The sequence below is a fragment of the Amborella trichopoda genome, chromosome 10, assembly GCF_054954075.1.
Source record: "Amborella trichopoda isolate Santa Cruz 75 chromosome 10, AtrichopodaSantaCruz75HAP2 v2.0, whole genome shotgun sequence".
Taxonomy (NCBI): Eukaryota; Viridiplantae; Streptophyta; class Magnoliopsida; order Amborellales; family Amborellaceae; genus Amborella; species Amborella trichopoda.
In genome coordinates, this window is record NC_142345.1 from 7,546,187 (window position 1) to 7,572,044 (window position 25,858).

General features: G+C 40.0%; 1 protein-coding gene across 21 annotated transcripts in view; it reads right to left on the bottom strand.

Moving 5' to 3' along the window:
* Positions 1-2,442: 2,442 nt before the first annotated feature.
* LOC18446246 (ABC transporter B family member 25) overlaps positions 2,443-25,858 on the bottom strand; it is a 30,259-nt gene continuing 6,843 nt past the window's right edge. For 4 of the 21 annotated variants that reach the window (XR_016041861.1, XR_016041855.1, XR_016041853.1 and 1 more), the window contains 4 exons: positions 24,109-24,253; positions 12,469-12,683; positions 12,017-12,364; positions 2,614-3,160 (listed from right to left, as the gene is read on the bottom strand). Coding sequence is in view for 2 of the 21 variants with exons in the window: in XM_088848589.1 (XP_088704715.1) it covers positions 3,147-3,160; positions 24,109-24,253 (159 nt within the window). In the remaining 19 variants the exon portion in view is untranslated. Of the gene's footprint in view, positions 3,161-4,538; positions 4,645-12,016; positions 12,365-12,468; positions 12,684-24,108; positions 24,254-24,364; positions 24,715-25,858 lie in introns of those variants that run through there. The other 17 variants (XR_016041846.1, XR_016041852.1, XR_016041859.1 and 14 more) reach the window with 8 other exon arrangements.

Here is a 25,858-nt window from a genome sequence, read left to right on the forward strand (position 1 = left end):
CTCTAAAAAATTCTATATACTTCCTCTTTCTAAAATTTGATATAGTTTCTCTCTCTAAAATTTTAATGTATTTTCTCTCTCTAAAATTTGATATAATTTCTCTTTTTAAAATTTGATATAGTTTCTCTCTCTAAAATTTTAATATGCCTTTGTTCCTCATTAGAAAAATGAATCGTTTCCATGTAATGTCAATTCCAACTATTTTTGTGGAATTGAGATTTCTAAAATTTAGGCTTAAAATGAGTATAGAGGAATGCCATGAAAAACTTAATTCCAACAAAAATGTCAATTCTAAGTGAACCAAACATGATTGCCTAGCTATTTTCAAGAAAAGTGACTCCTAAAAATTTTAATCAAAAGATCCAAGCGGACCCTTAGAGAATCATAGAGAAGATAATAATGGCTACATATTTGTTTGTGAGAGAGAGAGTGGGGGTAGGGAGGGAGGGTGGAGAAGGTCTATGAAGAAGGGTTAGGTCTATGAAGAAGGGTTAGACAGTTCATCTTATACCAAAATAAGGAATAAAGAACGCTCCTCTATGGGATACCCGTCCATGTTTGTTGTACACCTCAAAGAGCCCATGACTTTTAGGTTTTCTGGTTAATAGGGAAATTCACTAACGAAATAAAATGTAGAAGGCAAAGATTATTTATTTGTGCCAAGAGATTCCAATGCTTAAATCAAAGCCATATGATAGCAATCAGTATTTTAAAACCCAAATCCGGGAGAATTGGCCATACATAAATTTGCTCTAGAATGGAAAATCATAGATCTGGATCAACAATTCTGACCAATGTTCTGGTGCGAGCATCAGGCAAAAAAATTGAAAAAAATTTTAAAAAAATTAATAATAATAATTGTAATATATGGGAATAAGGTGATCCAACCAATCCGGATATCTTGGTTTCCTAACAAAAATTGCTTGGTTCCCTAATGGATCTAGGTGATTCCAAGAATTGGATCAATTTCCCATTCCAATAAAAAGCGACAGGGTCTTCACGGATTCCTGATCTAGATTAGCTATTTCCAATCCGAGTTGCCGGTTTGTTAAACACCTAGTAACTAATGAATTTTACAAATTTCTATAGCAAAACCTCTCTCTCAAAGCCATTACTTTAAAACAAGTAATTAGTCAAATATTTGAGAAACCTATCTCGGCTCTCCCCGCCCCCCTAGCCTCTCTCTCTTTATTTTTATTTTTTGTTTTTTTGAACATTAAGAATAATATCATTGACATAAAAGAAATTATAAAGAAAAAACAAAACAAAAGAAAAGAAAGAACAAGAGAAGAAAAATAGAGAGAAAAGGCTAGAAAGAGAGCATAGGAGGAGGGACGGGTGCTAGTTTGCCCAAAAAGTCAGCATTGCCATTACTATCTCATAGTGTGCGGTAGAATTGGACCTCCTTGCCCTCAATGGCAAGAGAAATAATATCCATTATAGGGGTCATTCGCTAAGGGACTGAGGGAAGATGTTTGCACCAATTGATAACATTAGTCAAGTTTCCCTCAATCAAAATGCGCATGTGGCTACTCTCTCTCTCTTTCTCTCCCTCTCTCGATGAAAGTAGTTGAGAAGTTGAGGAAAAATCCAATTAAAACAAACGATGGACTTGAAATTATTACCAAAAAAAAAGCGAGAGAATATACCCTTGTTTATCCTTTCTCAAGGCTACAAGGATGTCCACCCTAAAAAAAATAAAAAACAATTCTTCTTTGTTTCTATACTTGTCCAACACTTAAAATTAATCATGTTTAAATGCCCGGAGCCAAATTACAATAATATATATCCCTAATTGTTTATGGCTAGGGATTGGAGTTAGGGTTTCTAATCACAAAAGTCAATTCCATATTGCTAACCCTGAGGAAGTAACCCTTCTAAACACTAGAGGTATTATCGTAGCTTGGCTCCAGCTATTTAAATAGTACGAAATACTAGAATGCCTTTGATTGCTCAAGGTTTCAATCCTTAAAGAGGGTAATTTTTAAACAAATTTTTTCAGGCAACTTTTATCAAATGAAACTCAAAAAATAAATGACGCATTAGTACATAGTATCTCTCAAGACCCTTTAATGATTTTGAAATATAATTTTTCCTACAAAAAAAAAAGTTTCATTGCGTACAACTAACGCCGATAAAAGGTTTATAGTTTTGATGAGTCAGCCTATTCACAAATTTGGACCAAATTTAGGAATAGAACACTGCAAAATCCATATTAGAAATAGATTTGGATCCAAATTTCAAGGCTCTTAATCCTGGCCACAATATGACCATGAATATGAAAAGGAAAATAAATTTTGAAATTCAAAATAATACGTTTTCGCGCTATCTTTATATAGGGTCACCATTTTCGTTGGACCCCACGGGCATCCAAAGGTTGGATCCCCATGGCATCTAATGTATGTAACTAATAAGGGAGGCAGGCAGGCATACTGGCTCCAATTGTTCACCAATCCCAATTCAAATGTAGTTGATCATGGCAAAAGAACAAACCTGATGCCCATATTTCCATCTCCTTCATATTACAAAACCTAATTGGTTTAGCCAAGTAGTTAACCAGAGAATCTTCAGTATAACGACACGGTCACCAAACATGGGGATGATTGATGCTCATCAGAGTCAACCTCAAAAAGGAAATTTATAACCTTAGCACATTGCAAATAAGTCATACACAACATAAAGAACTAACCACCCATGTCACATTTTATGCTCTCTGTTCTTTGAAAGAACTTCCACTGCCATTAGGTTTCCGTCCCATTTTTTGTAATTTCAGTTTCTCCTCCCTCTTAACTGTTGCCCCTAAAATGTTTTCTCCAATTCAAATGCTGCCCTTTAGCCTCTCAACCAACTGTAAAAACTTTGGTATGTTGGTCCTTTCATCAACCACTGGCTGATCTGTAACATTTACCTGTGCCATGAAAGAAGATGATAAATTATTTTCATAAGATCCCAAATTTCTCGGATTTTTCATGGCACGGGTTGCCACCAAATTGCTCTTCTGTTCATGTAATGGCCTTTGATACCTTTGAACACCTTGCGTAGAAGGAAAGGAACTAGCATTACAGGTAGATTCTGATGACGAAATGCTCCTCAAGTGTGTATTACTATGCCTTCCTCTTAAATTAGATTCTTAAGCCTGCTCATCTCTAACCAAATGGCCCTTCAACAAGAATACCAAAATTGAAATGAATAAAAGGCCAATACAAGACGAAAGGGAGTGATCACAGCACAGCAAAAATTCATCACCAATTTCATAGGAACTATAGAAGAAAGGAACTTTGTGATGTTAGGCAACGCTAGTGACCAACAAATTGAACACAGAGTTTAATCAACTGCCAAGTGATAATAGCAACATGGAAAAACAATATGAAGGCCACAAACAAAGAGGTCGGTAAAGTCGATGTACAATTTCAGGTAAGAGCCAACAGAGCCAAAGGGTTGATGAGAGACTGCATGAAATGATGATTAACTGATATAATAAGCTGGAATACAAACTCCAGTACAGTTTTCATAAGGAAAAATATTTCATATTTTGTCTGAGTATGGACCTGGGCACTCATATCCAAAATCTAAAGTTCATTTTTATCCAAAGACGGTGGGTAATAGTCATTGCCACTTATACAAACCCCAACCATGTTTTCCTAGGAAGAACAGTTACTAAACTATACTGCAAACAATAAGACTGGACAATTGATGTTGGGTAATCGGATAGGATACTCATACAAAAATGTAGTATGCACCCATTTTCAGAACTAGTGCTGAATAATTAATAAAAATAATGAATGGTTCAGGGAGCAATCTAGTGCACCAAGAAACCATTCACATACAAGTCTGTTATAGGTCTCCCAAGATAAGGGAATGAAGCTACGCAAAGGAAATTCTCATGCCATAAAACTAAAATCCCCCACATAGTGTATCACAAGGAAGGAGATTCTTTTTTTTTTTTTTATGTTACTCATTCTACAATTGTTGAAACGAGGCCCAATGTTTGTGCATTGACAGATGAATTGCATTCTAGAGTTGCTGAACAGATATTGGATTCTATGAAACCCAAAACTGTTTGTAAGTCATATTAAAAAGAAAACTCATGCAGAGAGTAAAATATCAGAGAAGAGAGATCAGAATGAACAAAAATCCGTAAACCTTTGCTCTCAAAAGCCATAAAAATAACATATTAGAATCAGCTGCAATCTTATTTATTTATTTAGGTCGTGGGCCTTTTTTTTTTTTTTTTTGTTGGGGGGGGGGTGGGGGAAGGGTTTGTAGGGGGTTGGGGGGATTAATCAGCAGCAATCATCTACAGTGCACATGAGACATACCACAAATCCTATAAGATAGGAAAAAAACAAACAAATAAAACATGCAAATCTTGGATGCTTGTAGCTACATAAGCCCCCAATCAAGGAAGAATGAAATGAGCCAGGTGTATGAAGAACACCAAAGTGGTCAAGGGAAGTTTTGTAGAGAAAATAGAGGACATAAGCATTACCAATATAATTTTGTAGACTTGAGAGAGGATACAAGCATGGAAAATTTACCCTTAACCTATAAAGCAAAAAATATATAAGGTCACCACCAAATCCAGCACTGCAACATCTTGACAAACATTGTGTGCTCCCCATTCGGCCTACACTCTCCTTTGTTCTACAGAAACAAAGATAGAGAAGAGTATATGGTTTGTAAAGATTAAACAAAAGGTAACCTTTTTCAAGAACAAAATAATTGTATTTTGAGATAAAACAACGTAATTTTCAATACCAAGACACCAACAACAGTGTCTTGGATTCCTTAGGTGTAGCTCTCACATAAAGGGTACAAAGTCCCTATTGCTTTGTATCTTAGAAGTTAGAAGGCATTATTATTCATAGTGGACCTTCAAACACATCTCTCGCCAATGTGTCTCATTGTGATGTTTCTTTTGCGGTTCGAAACTCATTTCCAGCAGAGACTTCCCAATTATTCGACATTGAGTGAACTTCATTGACATCCTTTGGTTCAAATTATTTTTGGGATTGACGATTTGGTTGTTTGCACAAGTATTATGAAAGTTACTTAATAGATAATTTGAAATCAAACCAGAGCCTGTTATGGGGAAATGCCATTGAAAACAGAAATGGAGAGAGAAGGGCTGGGAAATTTGAGATAGAAGAAAAGGGAGATGGAGTAGGCAATTTAAGAAGGATAGGAACCTTTCAAGGAAAGAGCTAGGACAGAGATTTATGTTCTTTTCAGCCAAGGTATCAGCACGACCAAAAGTAGACATCTTTTAGAAGTGAAAACCCATGACGCTCCACAAACAAGAAGAAACCGTAGAAATAGGCAAGAGGTGAAAGGATTTTATGATAAAGCACGATGTATGTATTTTAAAAATAATTCTTTATTTCTACACCAGCAAGATCATTTACAATGTCCAATTACAATCAAATCACTCTTGAAATAAATAAATAAAATAAAATCAAATTGCTACCTCTTCAAATACAATTCTTTATTCAATAAAGAAAATAGACTTTATTGCTCTTTGGGAAGAGAACATCAAAAACATAAATAAATATTTAAAAAATAAAAAAATTGCTGGAGATTATCTCAACCGGGCTTAGTACACCCCACGCCGAGTCTCCTCCTTTCGATAGTGCTCGGGATGTATGATCGGTACATTGATTTCCCTACTATAGAAAAAACCCACTCAATGCGTTAATCTTGATGCTTAATCTTGATCAAACCTCTTATAGATGAGAAATGGATATGAAGAGAGCTTAATCTTGATAAGCCAAGATGAGAAATGGATAGAAAGAGAGCTTAATGATGATCAAACCTCTTATCTTGATTTTAGAGAGATGAGAGATAGATATGAAGAGAGAGAGAGGGATATTAAGCCTCTTATCTTGATTTTAGAGAGATGAAAGGAGAGATATTAAGCCTCTTATCTTGATTTTAGAGAGAAGAGAGATGGATATGGAGAGGGAAAGATCTATTAGCAACGGGTTCCACCCTTTGTTAGATAGTTAAATTTGGGATGGAGAGAATTCTTAAAGAGAGAAGAGAGAATACATATACGAAGGGGAGACCTCCTTTATAGATTTTCTATACCATAGATTTTGTTTCAATCCGTAGGTCAAATCTCAACCGTCGATCTAAGGAGACTTGTATGGTGAGAGATTTGATTGATCCTCAAAGAGATGAGCTAGAGCATTATTTTTCATTTCTTAAATCTATTCCCATCAAATAAGGAAAGTTTATATTTTAATATATCTAATCCTTAATTATTGAATTAAGATTGCCATCAAATAAAGAAAGTTTATATTTTACTATATACAATCCTTAATTATTGGACCAACCAATTTTGATTCAAAAATTTATTAAATATCTCAAATATTCAACCTTATTACATAAGTTGTAATAAATATCTCAAATATTCAACCTATACCTAAAAACGATAAGCCAACCAAGACGATTATCATTCTTCCCAACAAGAATACGTGAATGGGTGGTGTGTGCCACCCTCTTGGTGGCCCACCTAATCCACATGTTTTTTAAATTTTGGGCTTCATATTTTATGGAGGTCCTATATAATTTTAAAAAATATTTTATTTCATATTTAAATTTTTTAAATCTTATATTTTATTTAAAACATTGAAAATATTAATTTCTCTTAATTTATAAATCCAAATGACAAAAATAAAATATCAGAAGATTCACAAAAATTCAAACAAACATTCTAAAAATCACATAACATAAAATTAATTAATTTTGATAGGAATCGGATCCGTTAGATCTAGGAAATTATCAATACATGGGAGCACTCCACCTTCAACTGCGAATCACAATCGGCCTAGCTTTCTCAAACTGACTCAGCAATTCCCATGACCCACAGTCCATTGCAGGGGTTTATGATTGGACCACCTCAGCCAATAGAGTAGGGGACGTAATCCCAATTTATAGATTTCAGGTTTTCCCCTAGAGACAAAAATCATGGTCCTCCAGACCATGATGCAACCATGACTCTATGGTACATAGGGGTAATATCTCGCACATGTACATGATTCACCCTCATTGGCGAATCTCAAAATGGCTATCTATGTACATGTTGTGTGATGATATAAAGATGAGGTTTTAGCCCTGTCTCTAAAAGTTATTCATCACACGCAAGAGCCACACAGTCCCTCAGCTCTCATCCAGGAATACACCGACTTCATCAAGGGTTAACCCATTAAACCATTCTCAGTTAGATCCATATGCCCAAGTATCTGGGATTTTTCCAAACCTCAACTGGCCTAACTCGTCGAGCCTAATCTGAGTATCAGTAAATAATATTTGCCTAGTATGGTCCACAAAAGGACCACACTCCCACTGAGTTTATGTTTCATTTATTAAATATGTTTTATTATGTCTCTCATAAGGCCTTTAAAGACCACATAAACCCAACAATGGAAACACTACTTTCTTTTATAAAACTTCACGTTGCGTAGAAGGTTCACAACTAGCCCCCAAATTAGTGATGGGGTTCACACCTTTATAGGTAAATTAAACTCAGATTCCACCAATATGGGATCAAGATTCCCTTAGTACTAGACGTTTTTGTCCCTCGTAGCCATAGTTAAGTGCACAGGAACATATATGTTGGCGACATGGTACTGAAAAAGATATTTCATTCATCTGCTAACCCTCACAGGAAAATTCAAACCCAATTGGGAATGACTATTTGTGGTAACCAAAGTACACTCAAGAAACTCTTAAAGGTTAAAGAACCAAGATGGTTCGGAAATATCCGACCCTATCAACGTCATGTACCTCAAGAGCTATTACCTGTAGGGGGTAAAAAAAAAAAAAGGAAACGGAAAAAATCAAACAAAAAGAGAAAAAAAAAAAAAAAGAGATATATAAAAAAGAAAAAAATGCCAGACATAATGAAAAAATAGAAAAGGGCCCATCTGTAAAAATGCGAGAATAATTGGTCATGGTGAAAACCCCAAAAATCACCATGGGTAAAAATGGAAACAACGGACATAATAGAAATACTATGGGCAAAAAAGTCAAAACAAAAATCTAGGGAATAGTGAAAATCCAAAAAAGATGCTATTACCCCTCGGATATAAACCCCAAAAGGGGCATCCAAGGCTCAGATCCGTCAGGAAGGCCCGCCGTAAGCTCAAGGGTCACAAACCTCCTATAATTCTCAAATATTTCCGAGAAGTTCGAAGAATTAAGAAAGACACTCTTTTGGCCTCGGAGATGGTAAGTTGAAGAGAAAAGCAAATAAGATCCATTGATACACAAGACAAGGGGCAGGTACTCAAGGAGAAAAATATTTGAGATTTCCAAATCCTTCTAGTCTTAGACGGAGCTAGTTCAACTCTAAACAAGCCTTCTAAATACTAAAATCTCTTTTAAAAAATTGATCACTTTTAGAAAACTAAGGTATTAAACTAGTTTGTGGATTAAATTAAACCCCTAAAAATATGCAAAACCTTTATTCCCACCAAGGGGCCACATGTGTCTAAATTGTAAGGCCCACTCCTGTTTTAAAATGATTTCTAAAAATCGGCTTTCACTCACTCCAAATCATTTTAAAAATCTTTTCAAATAGGATCTACAGTCCATGGTTGTACGACTTTAAACTATTAACCATTATTTGACGACAACGGTGTTTCCTCGCCTATGACGAGTCCAACCAATGCAAAAAGAGTTAACTTTCTCGAACGTGTTCCTGAGGAGAAAAGGGGCAACCCGTTCTCTGTACATGTGTGTGCATTTAAGAGATTGTTCGGCAAAACTGGAGAATCGACCTCAAAAGTTGTGACCCACCGCTTGCCCATAACAATGCGTACGCAACTGGTAACATGAGCATCTGATCCACGCACACACTAAGAGGCTAACCCATACAAAGCGCAAAAGCAACCTGAAGGCATTTGTGCAGTCGATGGGTAACACATATGATTTGCTTATGCACTAGAATCATCAAAATCAACACAAGGTGCGATCGGTAGGAATTTTATACGATCCGTGCAAACGCATAAGCACCAAGAAGAAGGGAGTACACATGAATAAAGTGACGTCATGGTGCCAGAAAATCGTGAAACTCATACATGCAAGGGGAAAAAACACGACAAAGGTGAGGAATAGTTTCAAAACCAGAAAGGGCTCAGCATTATTGACAATGGCTCCATCACCATTCACAATGACGCCCTTCATAGAAAGATAAACCTTCGATCACAAAGACCGAAATGTATCACAAAATAAAAATAAAAGGTGTACTAACCCATTTTTCATTGATAAAGTTCTGCTTTCATTAACTAAAAGATCTTGACAATTCATACATGAACACAAATGGAAGACTACAAAGTAGATAAAAGGAAACAAGTTGCCAACATTACAAACGGAACCAATATACACTAAAGACTCTATGGGATCCTTAGGCACTCATTTCGGAATATGCCCGCTGCTGCCTCCTCAGACCATTATGAAGATCCATCAGTCTCAAAATACTGGCATACCTCACTAGTGGCAGGTATTCATCGGATTCCAGCAAAGGGGACGAAGGATTCCTCATTTCCTCTCAAGCTCGGTCAACAACAACTGGGTCCTGCCATTATTCCTCGAAATGGACGAGATCTCATCATCAACCTCTGGATACACAACATAAGTGCGGAACTTGAAGTTAGGCCGAAACCTAAGCCTCATCTCCACAAAAGAGATAATCGACAACTAGTCAGAGAAAAACCAAAGCAAGGGAGCAATTGAGGGAGTCTTCTCCTCCGAAGATCACTCCCTTAGCGCTAAAATATCTCAAGCCAGGCCACTTCCTCATGAAGCGATTCAGCTCCAGGGACACCCAAAGTAACATGCTCCTCTATAGTTTTTCCCAAGTGGAAGGAAAGTATGCCTAGCTTTTGAAGAGAGGCGTGACCCACAAAGCAATAAATGGCCTTCAACATGTCCTCCCCGATCTCCATATACCGAATATCCAAGCTCAAGAGGGACAACCCCTTGATTTGGAAAGGAAAAGGGAGAGGTCCATGCTCATTACTTCCTTGCCCCGGTCCGAGCGAGCAGAAAGGGGTTTAGGTTCCTCGGCATCATTAGCAATAGTTATAATATCACCTGTATTTCGTCCACCAACGAGTGCTCTTCTCTGAGACCTAGTAATACGCCGGCCAGACATTGGGATGACAAAAGGGCTACAAACTGGAGATCACCCGAGACATGGAACCACTTACAAATGGCTCCTAGGGTCTGTTGGGTGTAATTTTAGTCTTATACAAGACTATATACATTACAATGAATGCTCGATCAAGATTGAGATGCTAACACCTGCCAAATAAGCCTAAAATCATGAAGACATGTTGTGGGTTGAGTGCATTCTTAGTCCTCACATGAGGCTAAATTTATTTTGACCAACACTATATGGGAGTCTTGATGCAAGCGTGAGATTTTGAACCGATGCTGGATAAGCACGAGTTTTATAACGCATACCGGATAAGTTATTTTAAGCAACGATGGATGAATGAATGAATAGGCTTTGCCTTTGAAGATGTTTTTTAGTCCTCATACAAGAATAAGTGCATTCTAACAAACTCTTGATTGATTTAAGATATAAAATATGCAGCAAAGTCGGTAATGCACACTGGATAATTGTCTTAGCATGCAGCCAATACAATATGAGTATGGTTCTTGATAACGCCTGCTCAGATATGTCCTATGATATGAAAGGTATGATATACTCAAGATCCATCATACGAGGCCCCACTATGCTTTCGGAGTCTTGAACTTGTTAGCCGGCCCTTTTATGCCCTGACTTACGACCGGTAAAGTTATGATAGCTCGTCAGTTAAGCATGTTCAAGTTTAACTTACGCTCGATGATCGAAGATCTGATAACCATCTCATTGTCAGTCTCTATGATACATATATTCCTAAGGCCTGATGTGCCTATCCACATGATATGTGGAGGAACCTGATGCGGTATTGATATACATATTTTCTTGAATCTATCGTTAGTTACACATGTGCATCATAACTTATGGTCTATAACACAAAACTCAGGGATACATATACTCCTATGGCATATGCATGCCTCTCCACCGAATATTAGAGGAGTTTTTGAGTAACTCGTCGGTTAAATAAGCGTAGCATAAGGGGAACCTCGTCATATGTTCATATTGATGTAAAATTCCTAAAGATATTTATGTTAAGGCCTCATATGTTATAAAGTCTAAGAGTGTTATAACTTGAACAACATTTGGACTTGGCTTAACCCATGTCCGTATCCACTGTCAGTAGAGATATGCCTTGATTGACACCCCAGAACTTCATGTTCTAAAAGTAAGCCGAGACTCTCAGGGACCTGAAGTTTCATATCAATTGGAGGTGGCTTAACTCATCATCCATATATCCCTGCGGTTAAAGTCATACGGGGGTGGCTTAACCCATCAACCACATATCTCAGCAGTTAAAATCATCCGAAGGTGACTTAACCCATCATCCACATGACCCGGCAGTTTAAACCACCCGAGAATGAATTCAGTTTCCATATGCATCGTCCGGTAGTTAAGGCCTTAAAAGCTTTATGTACCGCTCAACACCCAGTCACTAACATGGAGATTTCTCTTTCAATGCGATGAATTTTCCCATGAGTCCAGGACTGTTGGATTCCTGACTCAGTGCTTTATATAAAAGGTGCGACATTGATTGATTCGTATAATGAAAGTGGTTACATCTGCAGTCCACTGTTATTGCTATTGCGAATAGAAACAGGTTAAACCTTTAATGGACAAGATCTCTCTCATTTGAACCTGGCATCCCTTCAAATTTTATGATCTATGGATTTACCATTTGTAAGCAGTTGGAAGAATACGAAGATATGACACAACTATACTACAGAAGTGGACCGTCAGGTGATAGTGGCGAAAGTAACAAATTCTTGATTTTTCTCCTGCGACATTATGGCTAAACCCGAGGTGAAACTATTCAAAGTTCAAGATAAGTGTCAGTTGAAAAGAGTAATTATCCTCAAGATATACCTGCCCTAATTTTCTCCCAGTTAAGGGACGCGCACGACAACAAAGGTTGTGAAGCAGAGGCCCAGCGTCGTCTGTGAAGTAGAGGCTTAGCGCCATTTGGGGCATCGCTGCTCGTGTATAAGAGCTTAGCGTCGTCTGTGATGAAGAAGCTGAAGAGAGAGAGAACTAGCGCTGCGCGTGAAAAGTCAGCGCTGCGTATGAAGATAAGGATGAGCATCACCGTCTGTGGAAGAGACCTAACGCCGGCTGTGAAGAGAGAGAAAGAAGAGCAACGCCGCATGCGAAAGGCATCACCACGAGTGTAGCGTCGTCTGGAGCATCGTCGTGCGTGTAGGTGGCTATCACCGCCTGTGAAGACAGCAAATGAGCAACGTCATGCGTGAGCTGAGGGTAGCGTCGTGAGTGTCTTGGTAAAGCGTACGATCTCCGTACGTATCAGCGTCGTGTCGTACCTGTCAGCGCCCCACACGGTGACATCAGCCACAATATTTTTTAACCACCATGGGTACATAAGCCTCTCTCCTCCCCCTGCCAACATCGTCTTCCTCATTTGCTCTCTCTCTCTCCCTCTCTAAGAGACTTAGTAGGAGTTGACTGCTGCCTTGAGAAACCTGTGTGGAGATTTGAAGGAGACCCTCGAGTGGAGTTTGGAGACACCGTGAAGAACCTGTAAGTGGGTTTGGTGCCATGCATTTTGTTTGATAAGGATTAACTTGAGAAAATTCAGTGGGTCAAATAATAGAATGAAGTGCATGAATGTAGATGCATTAAAATGAAGTTGAATGAGTGATTGAGTGTTATGAATGAACTTGATGAACTTTTGGAGTAATTTCCTTGCAAAATCTCCTTAACATAAACAAGGTTTTGCCTTAAAATTTGCCTTCGCTTATGAAATGGTTTGTTATGTTTGAAAGCACATTAAAACTTATGACAAAGGGTTTTCCAGCAACTGTTGCATCGGACTTTTCGGTGACCAAACGGTGCCCGAATAGGCCCAAATCAGTCTTAAATAAAAGATACGTGTGTCTATTTCAAGTTTGATTTTATACCACGTTGAAATTTCATATGGATCGAGAGATTTACTCCAAAGTGTCAGGGTATATAGCCGTTTACAGTCACTGTAAATTCCAGTGACTGACACCTATTTTGCGCCGAACTCTTGACTTATCAAACAATGTCCAAACGTCTTCAAACTGCCATCATTTGAAAGATCCATGAATGAACTTAAAGTTGCATGTTTCAAGGATTTTGAAATTTCCCAAAGATTGAGAGTTAAGCCCCAAAATGCGGGGACATATCATTATCCATTGTGTCATCTTTGATAAGTGATAAGTGTGAGTGCTAGGTGGCAATTTTCATGTGAATACTATCGTATTATGAGGACGGTGCCATGAAACTATGCGATATGTGATGATTGATAAGTGCAATGCTAATGTGATGATTTCATGACAAATATTGCATGATAACTGCCGTGATGTTACTAATAATGTCTAAGCGTAAATGCCATGTGATAGCTCATATAATGGATTCTTTATGCTACATGTTATAATATTATGTGACTACTGGATAGTTCTGAGTAAGACCCAAGCCTTGCATGATGAAAATTCGAATTATCTGTCACAATTATCTGTCATCAAGCACCGATTTAGCATGAATGAACTGAATTCTTGAACATGATAAGATGTCGTGATAATGACCACTATGCAATGGGACACCCATCGGTAGTGGATACTATTCTGTTATGATACTGTGCTACTGGCCACTACGCGATGGGGCACCCATCGGTAGTGGATACTGTTTTACTGATATTGTTTTACTGATGCTGCCCGCTACGCGATGGAGCACCCATCGGTGGTGGGGGCAGCTATACTAAGGAAAGTGATACCGGCTATATCCCCTAACATGCTGTATAATAGGATGCAGTTAGGGGAAAGTGAAATGGGAGGGTCGCACCCCCCAAAATTACTGAGATGAGACTAGTGACTGATGCCTTGCAAGGTAAGTACCTATCGAACCCCCAATGTACGCAAGGGACCGCGTGTGTGAGTATGAAGAGTAGATTCACTCACTTGTCATTGCTCTCCCTCCTGAGGGATGGTAGAGGTCCTAAGCAATGGGATTGGCCTAGCCTAATGGATATAGCCTCTACTTCGGGGGTAGGTAATCTAAGGAGTGAGTGGGTAATGATTGATTAGTGAAGATGAATGCCAATGATTGAAATAAATGAATGATATCTGTCATGGGATATAATGCCTATAATTGATGCACTGGCCTGATTTCTGATTTACCTGATTATTGTACTGCGACTTCGTATAGTTGAGTAAATTTGTTTATGATGCATGAGTAGACTCATTAATGATGCATAGCATCTAAAATCACTGACTGGGCTGTATAGCTCATCCCAATTTACCTTCCCTCCTTGTAGATTGTTGAGAACAGGTCAAGGATTGAGGGTACGTGGACTTCAACAGAAATCGAAGCCAGATTCCTTGAGAAGATAATTAGATCTTGTATGTAACTGGGCATGCTAGCCCTGAATTTTGTATATTTGGAAAATGAAACATTGGGCCCTGTTTCCCGAAACATGCAAAAATTTTGGGAAGAAGTTTTATGAAATGCTTTTTTTTTATGGATGAATGGAGCCTCCAAATGTTCTTTTCCTCTGTGTTTAGAATTATTACTGTTGTTAATTTTCATGATTTTCTTTGATTACCGAGATATAAGCGTTGAGTCCGCTCTAACCTGAGTAACGTATGCTACATTGGGATCATGAACCTGAGCTCGGTCACCCTCTGTCGCGTATGATAAGAGGATCGGGGGTGGGGTCATGACAGATATGGTATCAGAGCAGCCAGGACAGGATTCTTGGCCTAGGAAGTTCAGGAGAGTCTTTAGAGTAGTTTTGGGGTAGCTAAGTGACTCAGTGCTCTTGTGACTAAGTTGAAGATGCCAAGAGCTCGTACTCACAAACACAAGTTCCAGCAATGAGAACACCGAGGTGCTCGGTGAGTTTTATAGGACTCTGGGGGCCATGACCCAGATGATGAAAGAGTCAATGCCAGCTCAGTCTACCCCTACCTCAGAGCAAAATGACAGTAGCCTTATAAAGAGGTTTAGAAGGTTGGCGCCCCCAGCCTTTTTGAGGCAAGGAGAAGTACAAAAGGCTGAGAGGTGGAAGAAATAGATAAAGAAAATCCTAGAAGTGTTGCACTGCTCGGATGAGCAGAATGTTAGACATGCTGAAAGGAGAAGCCGAGCACTTGTGGGACTTGGTGAAGCGGTCATGGGGGCAGTCGGGGACCGAGACCACATGGGAAAACTTCCCGACAGCCTTCTATGAAAAGTATTTTCCAGACTCTGTCAGGGAGAGAAAAGAAGTAGAGTTTATTGAACTCCAGCAATGGGGTATCACGATGAAATAGTATGCCACAAGATTTGCAGAGCTCTCTAGGTACGCACGTCACCTCATTAATACTGAGGCGCAGAAGGCGACTAAATTTGCAAGGGGCCTTCGGCCGGATATTAGAGGGAGAGTGTTGTCGGCCAACCTAAAGATGTATGCCCCATTAGTAGCCTCTCCCTAAAGATTGAGAGGGACTGCGAGGACCACAGATCTAGGAAAGAAGGAAAGATGAAGGTTTTGCCATTGGGGAGGTTTGGAAAGAAGCCCCGATAATTCCCAAGGAGAGATGTTAAGGGAAAGCCCTACCAGCTTAATCAGAGGGCCCAGAAGAATTACTCGGGCAACATGGTAAACGATCGACACCCGGTATGCTCTCATTGTGGGAAGGATAACCACACTACCACCGAATACTACAAGAAGCGGAACGTGCGCCTGAGATGTGGCAAGCCTGGTCACTGGGTTAAGGATTACCCAATGGAAAAGATAGAGGACTGACCGAAGACACCCGGACGAGTGTTTGCTCTCACCGAATAAGAAGCCAAGGCATCCACCTCGGTGATCAGATGTATGCTCTCTATCTGCGGTACTAAAGCCAAAGCCTTAATTGATCCTGGTTCCTCTCATTCATTTGTTGCACCTCATTTTACCTGTCATTTGAATGTTTCACATGTCTCACCTATACTTTAGTAGTATGCACACTTGTGGGAGGTTCTATAGAAACTGATAGATTATATAGGCAGTGTAAGATCACAATTGATGGGTGTGACCTGCTAGTAGACTTGATTCACCTAGATATTCAAGACTTTGACGTCATTTTGGGCATGGATTGGTTGTATACACACCATGCCACCGTCAATTGCCATGAAAATACGGTAACCTTTAAATGTCCAGATCAAGCAGAACTACACTTTGAGGGCAGCAGGGATATTCCCCCTCTGCACCTTATTTTCACCCTCCGAGCCTCTCGCCTTTTGGCTAAGATATGTGAAGGGTATATGGCTTATGTAGTAGAGAATTGGGGTGTTCACGCCCAACTAGAAGAAATATCGGTCGTTACTCGTTAGGGAGTACCTCGAGGTATTCCCGGAAGAGTTGTCCTCGCTACCTCCAGCAAGGGAAATTGAATTTGAGATAGATGTAGTTCCGAGCACGATTCCCATCTCTAAAGCCCCGTATAGAATGGCCCCAACTGAGTTGAAGGAGTTAAAAGAGCAGTTGCAAGAATTGTTGGATAATCGTCCGAGCCAGCGTGTTACCCTGGGGTGTACTTGTTCTATTTGTGAAGAAAAATGATGGATCCCTGAGGCTATGTATTGACTATAGGTAGTTGAACTAAGTGACAGTGAAGAATAAGTATCCTCTGCCTAGAATTGATGACCTCTTTGATCAGCTCTAGGGATCCCAAGTGTTTTCAAAGATCGACCTCCGATCGGGGTATCACCAACTGCGAATTAAGGAGTGAGATGTCCTGAAGACTGCTTTTAAAGCTCGATATAGCCATTATGAGTTTCTTGTAATGCCATTCGGGTTAACCAATGCCCCTGCGGTGTTAATAGATTTGATGAATAAAGTGTTTCGACTTTTCCTGGACGATTTTGTAGCAGTTTTTATTGATGATTGTTTGAAGACATTTTCAGCACCTTGGGTCCTCGATGTGGAATAAAAAGAGTAGCCAGTTGATAAAGCCTGAATTACAGTGGAATTATCGACAGTCTCAGAATTTTCCCAGAATGAGTAAAAATTTTCCTAAGCACTTCAAAAGTCCACCTGTCAAGTTTCGTCGCAATTCGACATGTCTAAGGCATTGCAGACAAAGAATCAATGTCGAAAACATCAGCCTCTAGCACCCTGAAATGGACGCAGTAACAAGAACTATATTTTCGGCACGTCAATTTGTTGTGGGACCACCGCCATTGGATCTGGCACGATTGAAAACTTTTAAGGATCACGTTTCGGCTTAATCGAGCACTCCAAGACAAAGCTATGGGTAAAATACCAAAAAGGGGTAGGCTGCACACTATTCCCGTGTGGCCTTTTTACACCAAATCACCATTAAAGGTGGTTTTTTTTACCGTCTCTGGTAGTGACTTTCGGGGGCCATATCTCATTCGTTCTGAGTCCGATCGCGCTCAAATTTTGTGATCATGTTCGTCTCGTCAAGACGAGCGTTTCGATATGTGGCACACCCCATGACGACGCCCGAGCAAGGAGAAAAGCTAGAGAGAAGTTGCTGATCGGTGAAGAAAGTTGCAAGAAAATCAGCAGCGACACGTCTCGCTCGAGCGGCCAAATCAAGAAGCTCGCGCATCGGATTGACACGAGACTAGTTTCATTGTGTGCGTAAGGTCTAGAGCTATCTCTGGTCCGAACCTCGTATATGATGAATAGTCGGATTTTGCACATAAAGTTGTCGAAGTGACTGCAAATTCCTGCATCAAAATTCCAGATTCCGGCCAAAACTCCAAAGTTGCAAAATCTTCATCCAGACACGAAATCAAGCTGTGTCTATTGCTACGTGATTGTGACGGCATGCTTAGTGTGATCCAACGAAGAAATCAGAAAGAAATATCAAGAAACGAGAACACTATCGATCCGAAGTTTTCAATATTCATCGAAATTTCAAGTCGCATGATCATGGCTTAAAAACACAATCCATAGCTCGAAATTAGTATCAAATCGATCATCATGTCAAGTCCTACAAGAAAACAATCATCTTTCGATCAAAATGGCACCAGAGCAACCCCGAATCATCCATGAAAGATCACGCACGTTCTAGGGCAGCAACAGTGACTGTTTTGAAATTCCACGAATTGTTAGGTAGGGCCAAAACAGTCATTTTGCACCTATTTTTAGAATTTATTTTAATTCAAAATAATTGTAATTATCATCAATTGAGATAGTTTTGGACATCCACCAATGTTTGGGCCCAATTCTATAAATAAATGCTAAACCTAATTGTAAAGGGCTTCCTTGGTTCCCCTTGATCCGCTCAATTGATCAATAAAGTTCGTGTTTCTTCTTGGAATTCGTGGGTACTTCTTGGAGAGAGAGAGAGAGAGAGAGAGGAGAGGGAAGAAAAGGGTCGGTACTCTTCAGCAAGGTAATTTTCTTTCTCCTCCTCTCGTCTCTATCTCTTTCTCTCTTCTCTCGTCTTTTTCTTTCTCTGTCCTCCCATCTTTATCTTTCTCTCTCCTCCTTTTTCTCTCTCTTGCTTCCTCTCTCTTTTCTTTCTTTTTCTTTTCTCGGCTTCTCTCTCTTCTCCGTGAACACGCACGGCCGTGGCAGAGCCGTGTATGTCATCTTCTTCCTTCTCTTTCTCTAACCCACACAGCGATGGCAGTGTTGTGTGTGTCCCATTCTCTCTCCTCTTCTTCTTCACTTTGTTCTTCTTCTCGATCTTTCTCTATGTTTCTCTTTGACTGAATGTGCATGGCGATGGCAGCGTCATGCACGAACCTCTCTCTCTCTATTTTATTTTCTCTATCTCACACACACGACATTGGCAACGCCATGTGCATTTTCTTTTCTCTCTTCTTCTTCTTCCTCTTTTCCTTCTTTCTTTATTCTCCTCATATTTATCTTTCTCTCTGCCTCTCTCTGTCTGAACATGCACGGCGATGGCAACGCCGTGTATGAATCTCTTTCTTTACTTTCTTCTTTCTGCTCTATCTTTCTCTATCTCTCACTTCTGAACATGCACAGCGATGGTAATGTCGTGCACGAATCTCCTCCCTTCTTCTCTCTGCTCTATCTTTCTCTTTGTCTCTCTCTGTCTGAACATGCACGGCGATGGCAACGTCGTGCACGTATCTCTTTCTCCCTTCTTCTCTCTAGTTTATCTTTCTCTCTGTCTCTCTCTGTCAGACCATGCACGACGATGGCAACACCGTGCACAAATCTCCTTCTCCCTTCTTCTCTTTGCTCTAACTTTCGCTCTGTCTCTCTTTGTTTGAACATGCACGGCGATGGCAATGCCGTGCATGAATCTTTCTTTCTGTTTTCTCCTCTCTCTGACACCCACAGCAGTGGCAGCGTTGTGCGTACCTCTTTTCTCTCGTCTTTCCTTATTCTTCTTCTCTCTTTCCTAAACTCTTACTCTTCTCTTTCCTTCTTTCTCTTCTGACTCTTTCCTATTCTCTCTCCTCACTTTCCTTTTCTCTTTCTTCTTCCTTTTTCATCTCTCACTGTCACGTTCCTTCTCTCTCTACTTTTCTTTTCTTCTTTCTCTTTCCCAAAACTCTCTCTTTCTCTTTGTCTTTCTTTCTCTCACTCAGATATTCCTTCTCTCTCTCCTCTCCAGTTGTGCACAGCGAGGCCCATCGCCGGACGTAACACTCTCATTCTTCCCTTATCCTCTGGAAACATGCACAATGAGTCAGGCCTTAACCCGAGTGGTGGACCAGGCCTCTATCCAAGTTTCCCCTTCCCTGAGTTGTGCATGGCGATGCTCATCGCCGCGCATAACATTCCTTCTCATTCTTAGACAAGGACATTGAACCCGGCCCTTTCTCAAGAGGCAAGTCGGGTCGTGTCAAAGTCCTTTACGACACGAGCGGTGATGCCTAGCGTCGTACATGTCCTTTCCCTTTTCTCATCCTCTTTCTTCTGTCAGGGGCGACGGAACCCATCGCCATCCATATTCTTTCTCTCTCCTCTTCCCTCTGTCATGGGCGGCGGAACGCATCGTCATCCGCTTTCTATTCTTTTCTCTCTCTTTTTTCTGTTCTTTTCTTTCTCCTTTCTCTCTCTTCTTTTCTCTCCTTTCTCTCTCTTTTCTCTCTCTTCTTTTCTTTCATCTTTCTCTCTTCTTCCCTTTCCTCTTTCTCTCTCTTCTCTTCTCACTCCTTTCCCTCTTCTTCTTCTCTCACCTTTCTTCTCTCTCTTTCTCTTCTTTTCTCTCTACATCTCTCTTTTCTCTCTTCTTTCTCTCTCTTCTTTCTTCTTCCTCTCTCATCTGACCAAGGGACAAGCCAAGCTTAGCACTGTCACGGTAGTCTCGTCGGCGAGCAATATTGTCGTTGTGCCAGTCTAAGTTATCCTACCCGTTTTGTTGCCACGTCGAACTCGTCGTTGTGCCAGGCTGGTTGGTGTTGGTGTTTTGTTGTCGAGTAGTATTGCTGATGTGCCGGTCCGTGTTACCATGCCTGTGTTGCTACCACGACAGGTCAATCATCAGGCCAATCTAGCCACTGTGCTAGGCTAGTCACTTCTCTCTCTTATCTTTTCTTCTCTCTTCTTCTTTCTCCCAACCCTCATCTCATCATCTCTTCTATTTTCTCCTTTGAATGTGCACGCCTGTGTACATTCACCCAAAGACAAAGTGGGGTCCTTTGGCCTACTTGTCTTGTAAAATTAACCATGTGTTTGTGATTATAGAAACAAGAGAATATAAGCCAAGGGAGGCGATTCCGAACTAGTTGTAGAATTGGGGGGCTTTCTTCATGATCTAAAAGGGTGCCCACGCGAGCTAGCCTTCAGTAAGTCCCGAACCCACCTTAAATTTCTCTCTCATCGGTTGGTGTACCTGCCGTGGCTCTTGAGCAAGATTGCCGAGAGAGCGATCTCAAAGTCCTGGGTTCGAAGCCCGAGATGAGTGCCGCCAGATCATCCAGATCCGGAGGGCGAGATCGAGGCACCTAACTAGCTTGGCGACTCCACTGGAGACTTACTACCCCTCGTTGGATCGTCCTTGTTTGAGTTTCTCCTTTGTTTTTATGTTTTCACATACCACATATGGCTTCAGGGTTCTCTAACCCATTTATCCGAATCAGAGATTTTCCTTGAACTTCGTTCCCAACTTTTCTTTTGAGCAAAGAACTAGTGTCTATTTCCCAAGTCTTAACCTGGATAGGCGTGAGGAGGGACTTAAAAAATAAAGGTCCCGAACTCCCCATCTCTTCGCCCTGGTGGAACTTCCACCAAGGCACCCTGCATCTGTAGCATATCTACTGCCACTTACAGTATGCACCCTGTCACCGGCAAGTCACTTGTCGGTCGTATTGCCGAGGTACGCCGGAAGGCTGCCGAGTCCCTTTCTGCAAAAGGCAAGCACATTGTCATTGCTCCTGTGGGAGTCTCTATGTTTAGAGACTCAACACATCGAGGAGGACACCCTTGGGCCTCCACCTCACGCACACACTCTAAGTCTCATGGGTCATCCACTCGAGTCACACCTCGAGCCCGCCCTGACCCCCAAGTCACCCGGAATGCTACTTCAAGGGGCATACACGCGCCACCTTCCCAGGCCATTGCTTGCTCCCGACTCAACACCTGTCAGGAGCCAGTCCCTCTTCTCCCGCCCTTTCTCCTTCTGACGGACACCTCAAGAACTGATACTCGAAGGTCTTCCCTCAGAGTACCAGCCTCATCAGGTCCGCTATGCCTCTGGAGAGCTCAGGGCAAAGGCCTAATGATTGATGAAGTTCTTCAACTTCCAAGGCAGAAGATCAAGAAGATCAAATCAATTGTTGTTGAAAGCCCAGATTAGACACCCCCACTTCCTGATCCTGTAGAAATCCCCGAACGTTTGACAAAGCACTCACGTTGCTGTCCAATCTGCATGTTTGCTTATTATGAAACCTTCTTAACTCAACGCCAAGCCTTTCTTGCTTTAGTTCATTCTTATTCTGACCCTAGACTTACAAAGAAGTTGTAGGTCAACCTGGGTGGGAACAAGAAATGGTAGATGAATTGAATGCTCTCAATTCAAATGCATGTTTTGGTATCTTATGTCTCTTCCAAGAGTAAAAAGATTTGTTAGATGTTGTTGGGTATATAAAATTAAGACAAAAGCAGATGGCAACATTGAATGATATAAAGCTTGGCTTGTGGAAAAAAGATACAATCCGCAATATGGAATCGACTTTGCAGAAACTTTTGCTCCAGTAGCTCATATTTCTACTTTTAGACACTAATTTCTACAACAACTATTTAGCAATGGCCTCTGTATCAGTTAGACTTTAAAAACGTATTTATCAATAGTGATATTGATTAAGTATATATGAAGTTGCTTCCTTGAGTTATAAATTCTCCAAATGGAGTGTATAGACTTCAACGAGCTCTATATACACTCAAATAAGCTCTCCGGTCTTGGTTTTAAAATTCAGAATTATAGAAGTATCAGTAGGATTTCAACAAAACCATCACAATCCAGCCATGTTTCTATCTTAAACTCCACAAGAACAAACTATTTTGTTCGTCTATGTGGATGATATATTCTCTCAGGGGATGATATAAGCACTATTGACAAGATAAATAGAAACTCCATTAAGTATTTAAAATGAAATACTTTGGATTAGAAGTTGCTTATTCCCCTCATGTTTGCTCTTTCAGCTCAAGTATGCCTAAAAACTTGTTTCCCAAGCATGACTAGCAGATGATACCAAGCAAGTTTATACCCCTACTGAATTGAATGTCAAACTTCGGGCTATGGATGGCGAACTTCTTCATGACCCAACATTTTATAGACAACCTGTTAAGAAACTGATATTTTTCACAATTTCATGCCCAGATATTGCTTGTGCAGTCCATTTAGTCAGCCAATTTCTGAGTGCTTCTTGTTTTGTTCACCTAGCTGCAGTATTGCAAAGAAATCTTATGTTTGGGAGACTCTGCATCGAGCTTATTCTTCTCTTCTTCTTCCTTACTGAAGCTTCAAGCATATACCAACTCAGATTTGTGGGAACCCAATTAACTAAAAGTCCACTACAGGATACTGTATTTTTTTAAGAAATTCTCCTCTAACTTGGGAAAGCGAGAAACAAACACGTGTTACTCAATCCACAACTGAAACTAAATAAGGGCCATGACACAAACTACTACTGAGGTGCATAATACCGCTTCCATGCCATCGTATTATGACAACAGAAGCGCCATTATATTTCAAAGAAATCTAGAGTTTCATGGATGGACCAAACATATCAAAGTTGGTTGCCACTTTCTTTGGTAAGAATATTTGGCACGCCACAATTTCTCTCCCTTATTTGTTTACCAAATCACATTCTACGCATAGTTTCTTACAACTTATTTACAAACTCTCCAAGATTTCTTTCAAATTGTCTCGAGTTTGAATGAAAATGTGAGAATGTATGGAAATTGTATATTGGTTGTTTTATGTGGGCACATATAGAAACTGTATATTACATGAGAACAACTATAGAAACTGCATAGCTGTATACTGCATGTATACACATTGTTTGCACATGCCTCTTGTATAAATCATGTATTGTAGTACCAATTCCACGGTGAATAGAATACAATTCCTTCACATCATGTCTCACCCACCCCCCACCCCCCCCCCCCCTCAATAAAAACAAGAAAAAAAAAATTTTCCTCTTCCACAATTAATCTCCACTGTCCATCAATAGAAACAATAAGGGATGCCTGTTTGGAGTAATTTATGTCATACTCCACTAGAGTGTGGTACACGTTTCCACATAGGCTAATATCAATTCCAGTAATTATCAGAAAAAATCAAATCCTATCATGAAGAGATGGCTTAGTAACTCTAAAATTAATATTTTTTATTCATCAAAACAACACTAGGAAAACCAAAAGGAACTGATAATAAATACATTTCATATAAACCACTGAGCACATTTTATATAAATCATGGTGAACAATCTAATCCAAGCATAGGAAAATATCATGTTTAAGTTATATACGAAACATATAAATGGTTGAGAAGTACCTGTACGGCTATAAAGTATAAATGAAGTGAGATCACCAGCGGTCATGTAACCTTTAATGGTTAAGTTGGCTCCATAAATCACCACTATGACAGCAGATAATGCGAATGCTGCATTAAGCCCTCCAGAGAAGAGGCCCACAACCATCTGCCACAAGGGAAGATAGCACATATAAGTCATAAGAATTATAAAAAAAGGAAAAAAATATCCTATTGTCAAATGGACTCTCGCAAACAACGGTCTACATGGAGACATCACCAGTTTATGATATGGATGGTGATGGGGAATGTGCGGTCCATCATTGGTGGTTCCCACTCTCTCTCTACAACCAATCATCATTTCATCAAACAGTGATGAACCCCATGGATTAAACTTCTTTCATAGCCCCTTGGACTATCGCATACTTTCCATACTCCATTGGTAAACAGTAACTTCCAGATATTGAAAGGTAGGAGTTATAAAAATCATGAATATAGTAAAACTTGACAGTTACTCAGAGCTAGCTTCAGTCCCAGCTTCAAAGTCTCATCGACTTTTTCTCCATAGCGACCAATTTCAAACTCCTTCTGTGCAAAAGATCTAACTGTCCGGGCAGCACCAAAAGATTCCTGACATTTTATGCCATTTGTAAATTTAAGTGCATGAAAATCCATTTCACATATTTAAATATATCTTTAAATAGTTCATTGATGCATGTTTTCCATGGCATCAGCCAGTAAAAAATGGATTCGAGCTCAGACAGCTAGGTTCCAGAGCCCAAGTCAGCTGGTTCGACTCGGCCTAGTCTTAATAAGACCAAGTCTCGTCTCTATGATCATATCATAGTAGGTTCCAAAGCCCCGTGAGACTAGGGTGAGTCCTTAGGTTTTTGAACCGGAACCCGCAGCTTTCCAGGTTCAAATAACTCGGGCGAGTTTGAGCCTAGTCACCGAGCTTCAAATCACCAGCAGCAACAATTAAGCATAGTATTCAACTATGAAAAATCTAAAGGTTAGAACTTTGAAGGGATGCTCTAGAATTTGAAGATTTTATATTCAGCCGGACTAAGACAGAGTTTATGAAATACAAATTTAGTAATAATATGAGTAGGTACGAAAAAGTAGTCAAGATTGACAGTCAAGAAATACCAAAAAGAACTTACTCTCAATAGATTGGATTGATAATCCAGGAAAATGGAGAAATTGAGGAAGATGACGCAAATAGAATTAGAGTAGGGGAGATGTGCAACCGGATTTTTACGTGATTGCCGCATACCAATGAAGCTGAATGGCAAGTTCTATAGAACAGTTGTGCGACCAGTTTTACTTTATGGGGCGGAATGCTGAACGGTCAAGAAACAATATACCCATAGAATGAGTGTAACTGAGATGAGGATGTTGAGATGAATGAGTAGAAAGACAAGAATGGATAAAATTCAAAATGAATACATTTGGAAGAATTTAGGTATGGCACCAATAGGCGATAAGATGAGAGAAAGTAGACTTAGGTGGGTTAGCCATGTGTGGGACAAACTCAGTACATTACCTATTAGGAGGTGTGAGTTAGTTCAAATGGAAGGCCCAAAAAGGGCAAGGGGTAAACCTAAAAGGATATGAGTGGAACTAGAGAGAAAAGATATGGGGACTTATAGCCTCACTAAGGGTATGACCTTCAATAGAGCAAAATGGCAGACAGGGATTTGTGTAGCCGGCCCCAATTAGTTGCGAAAAGGCTTAGATGATAATGATGATTCAACTATAAAAATAGATATCT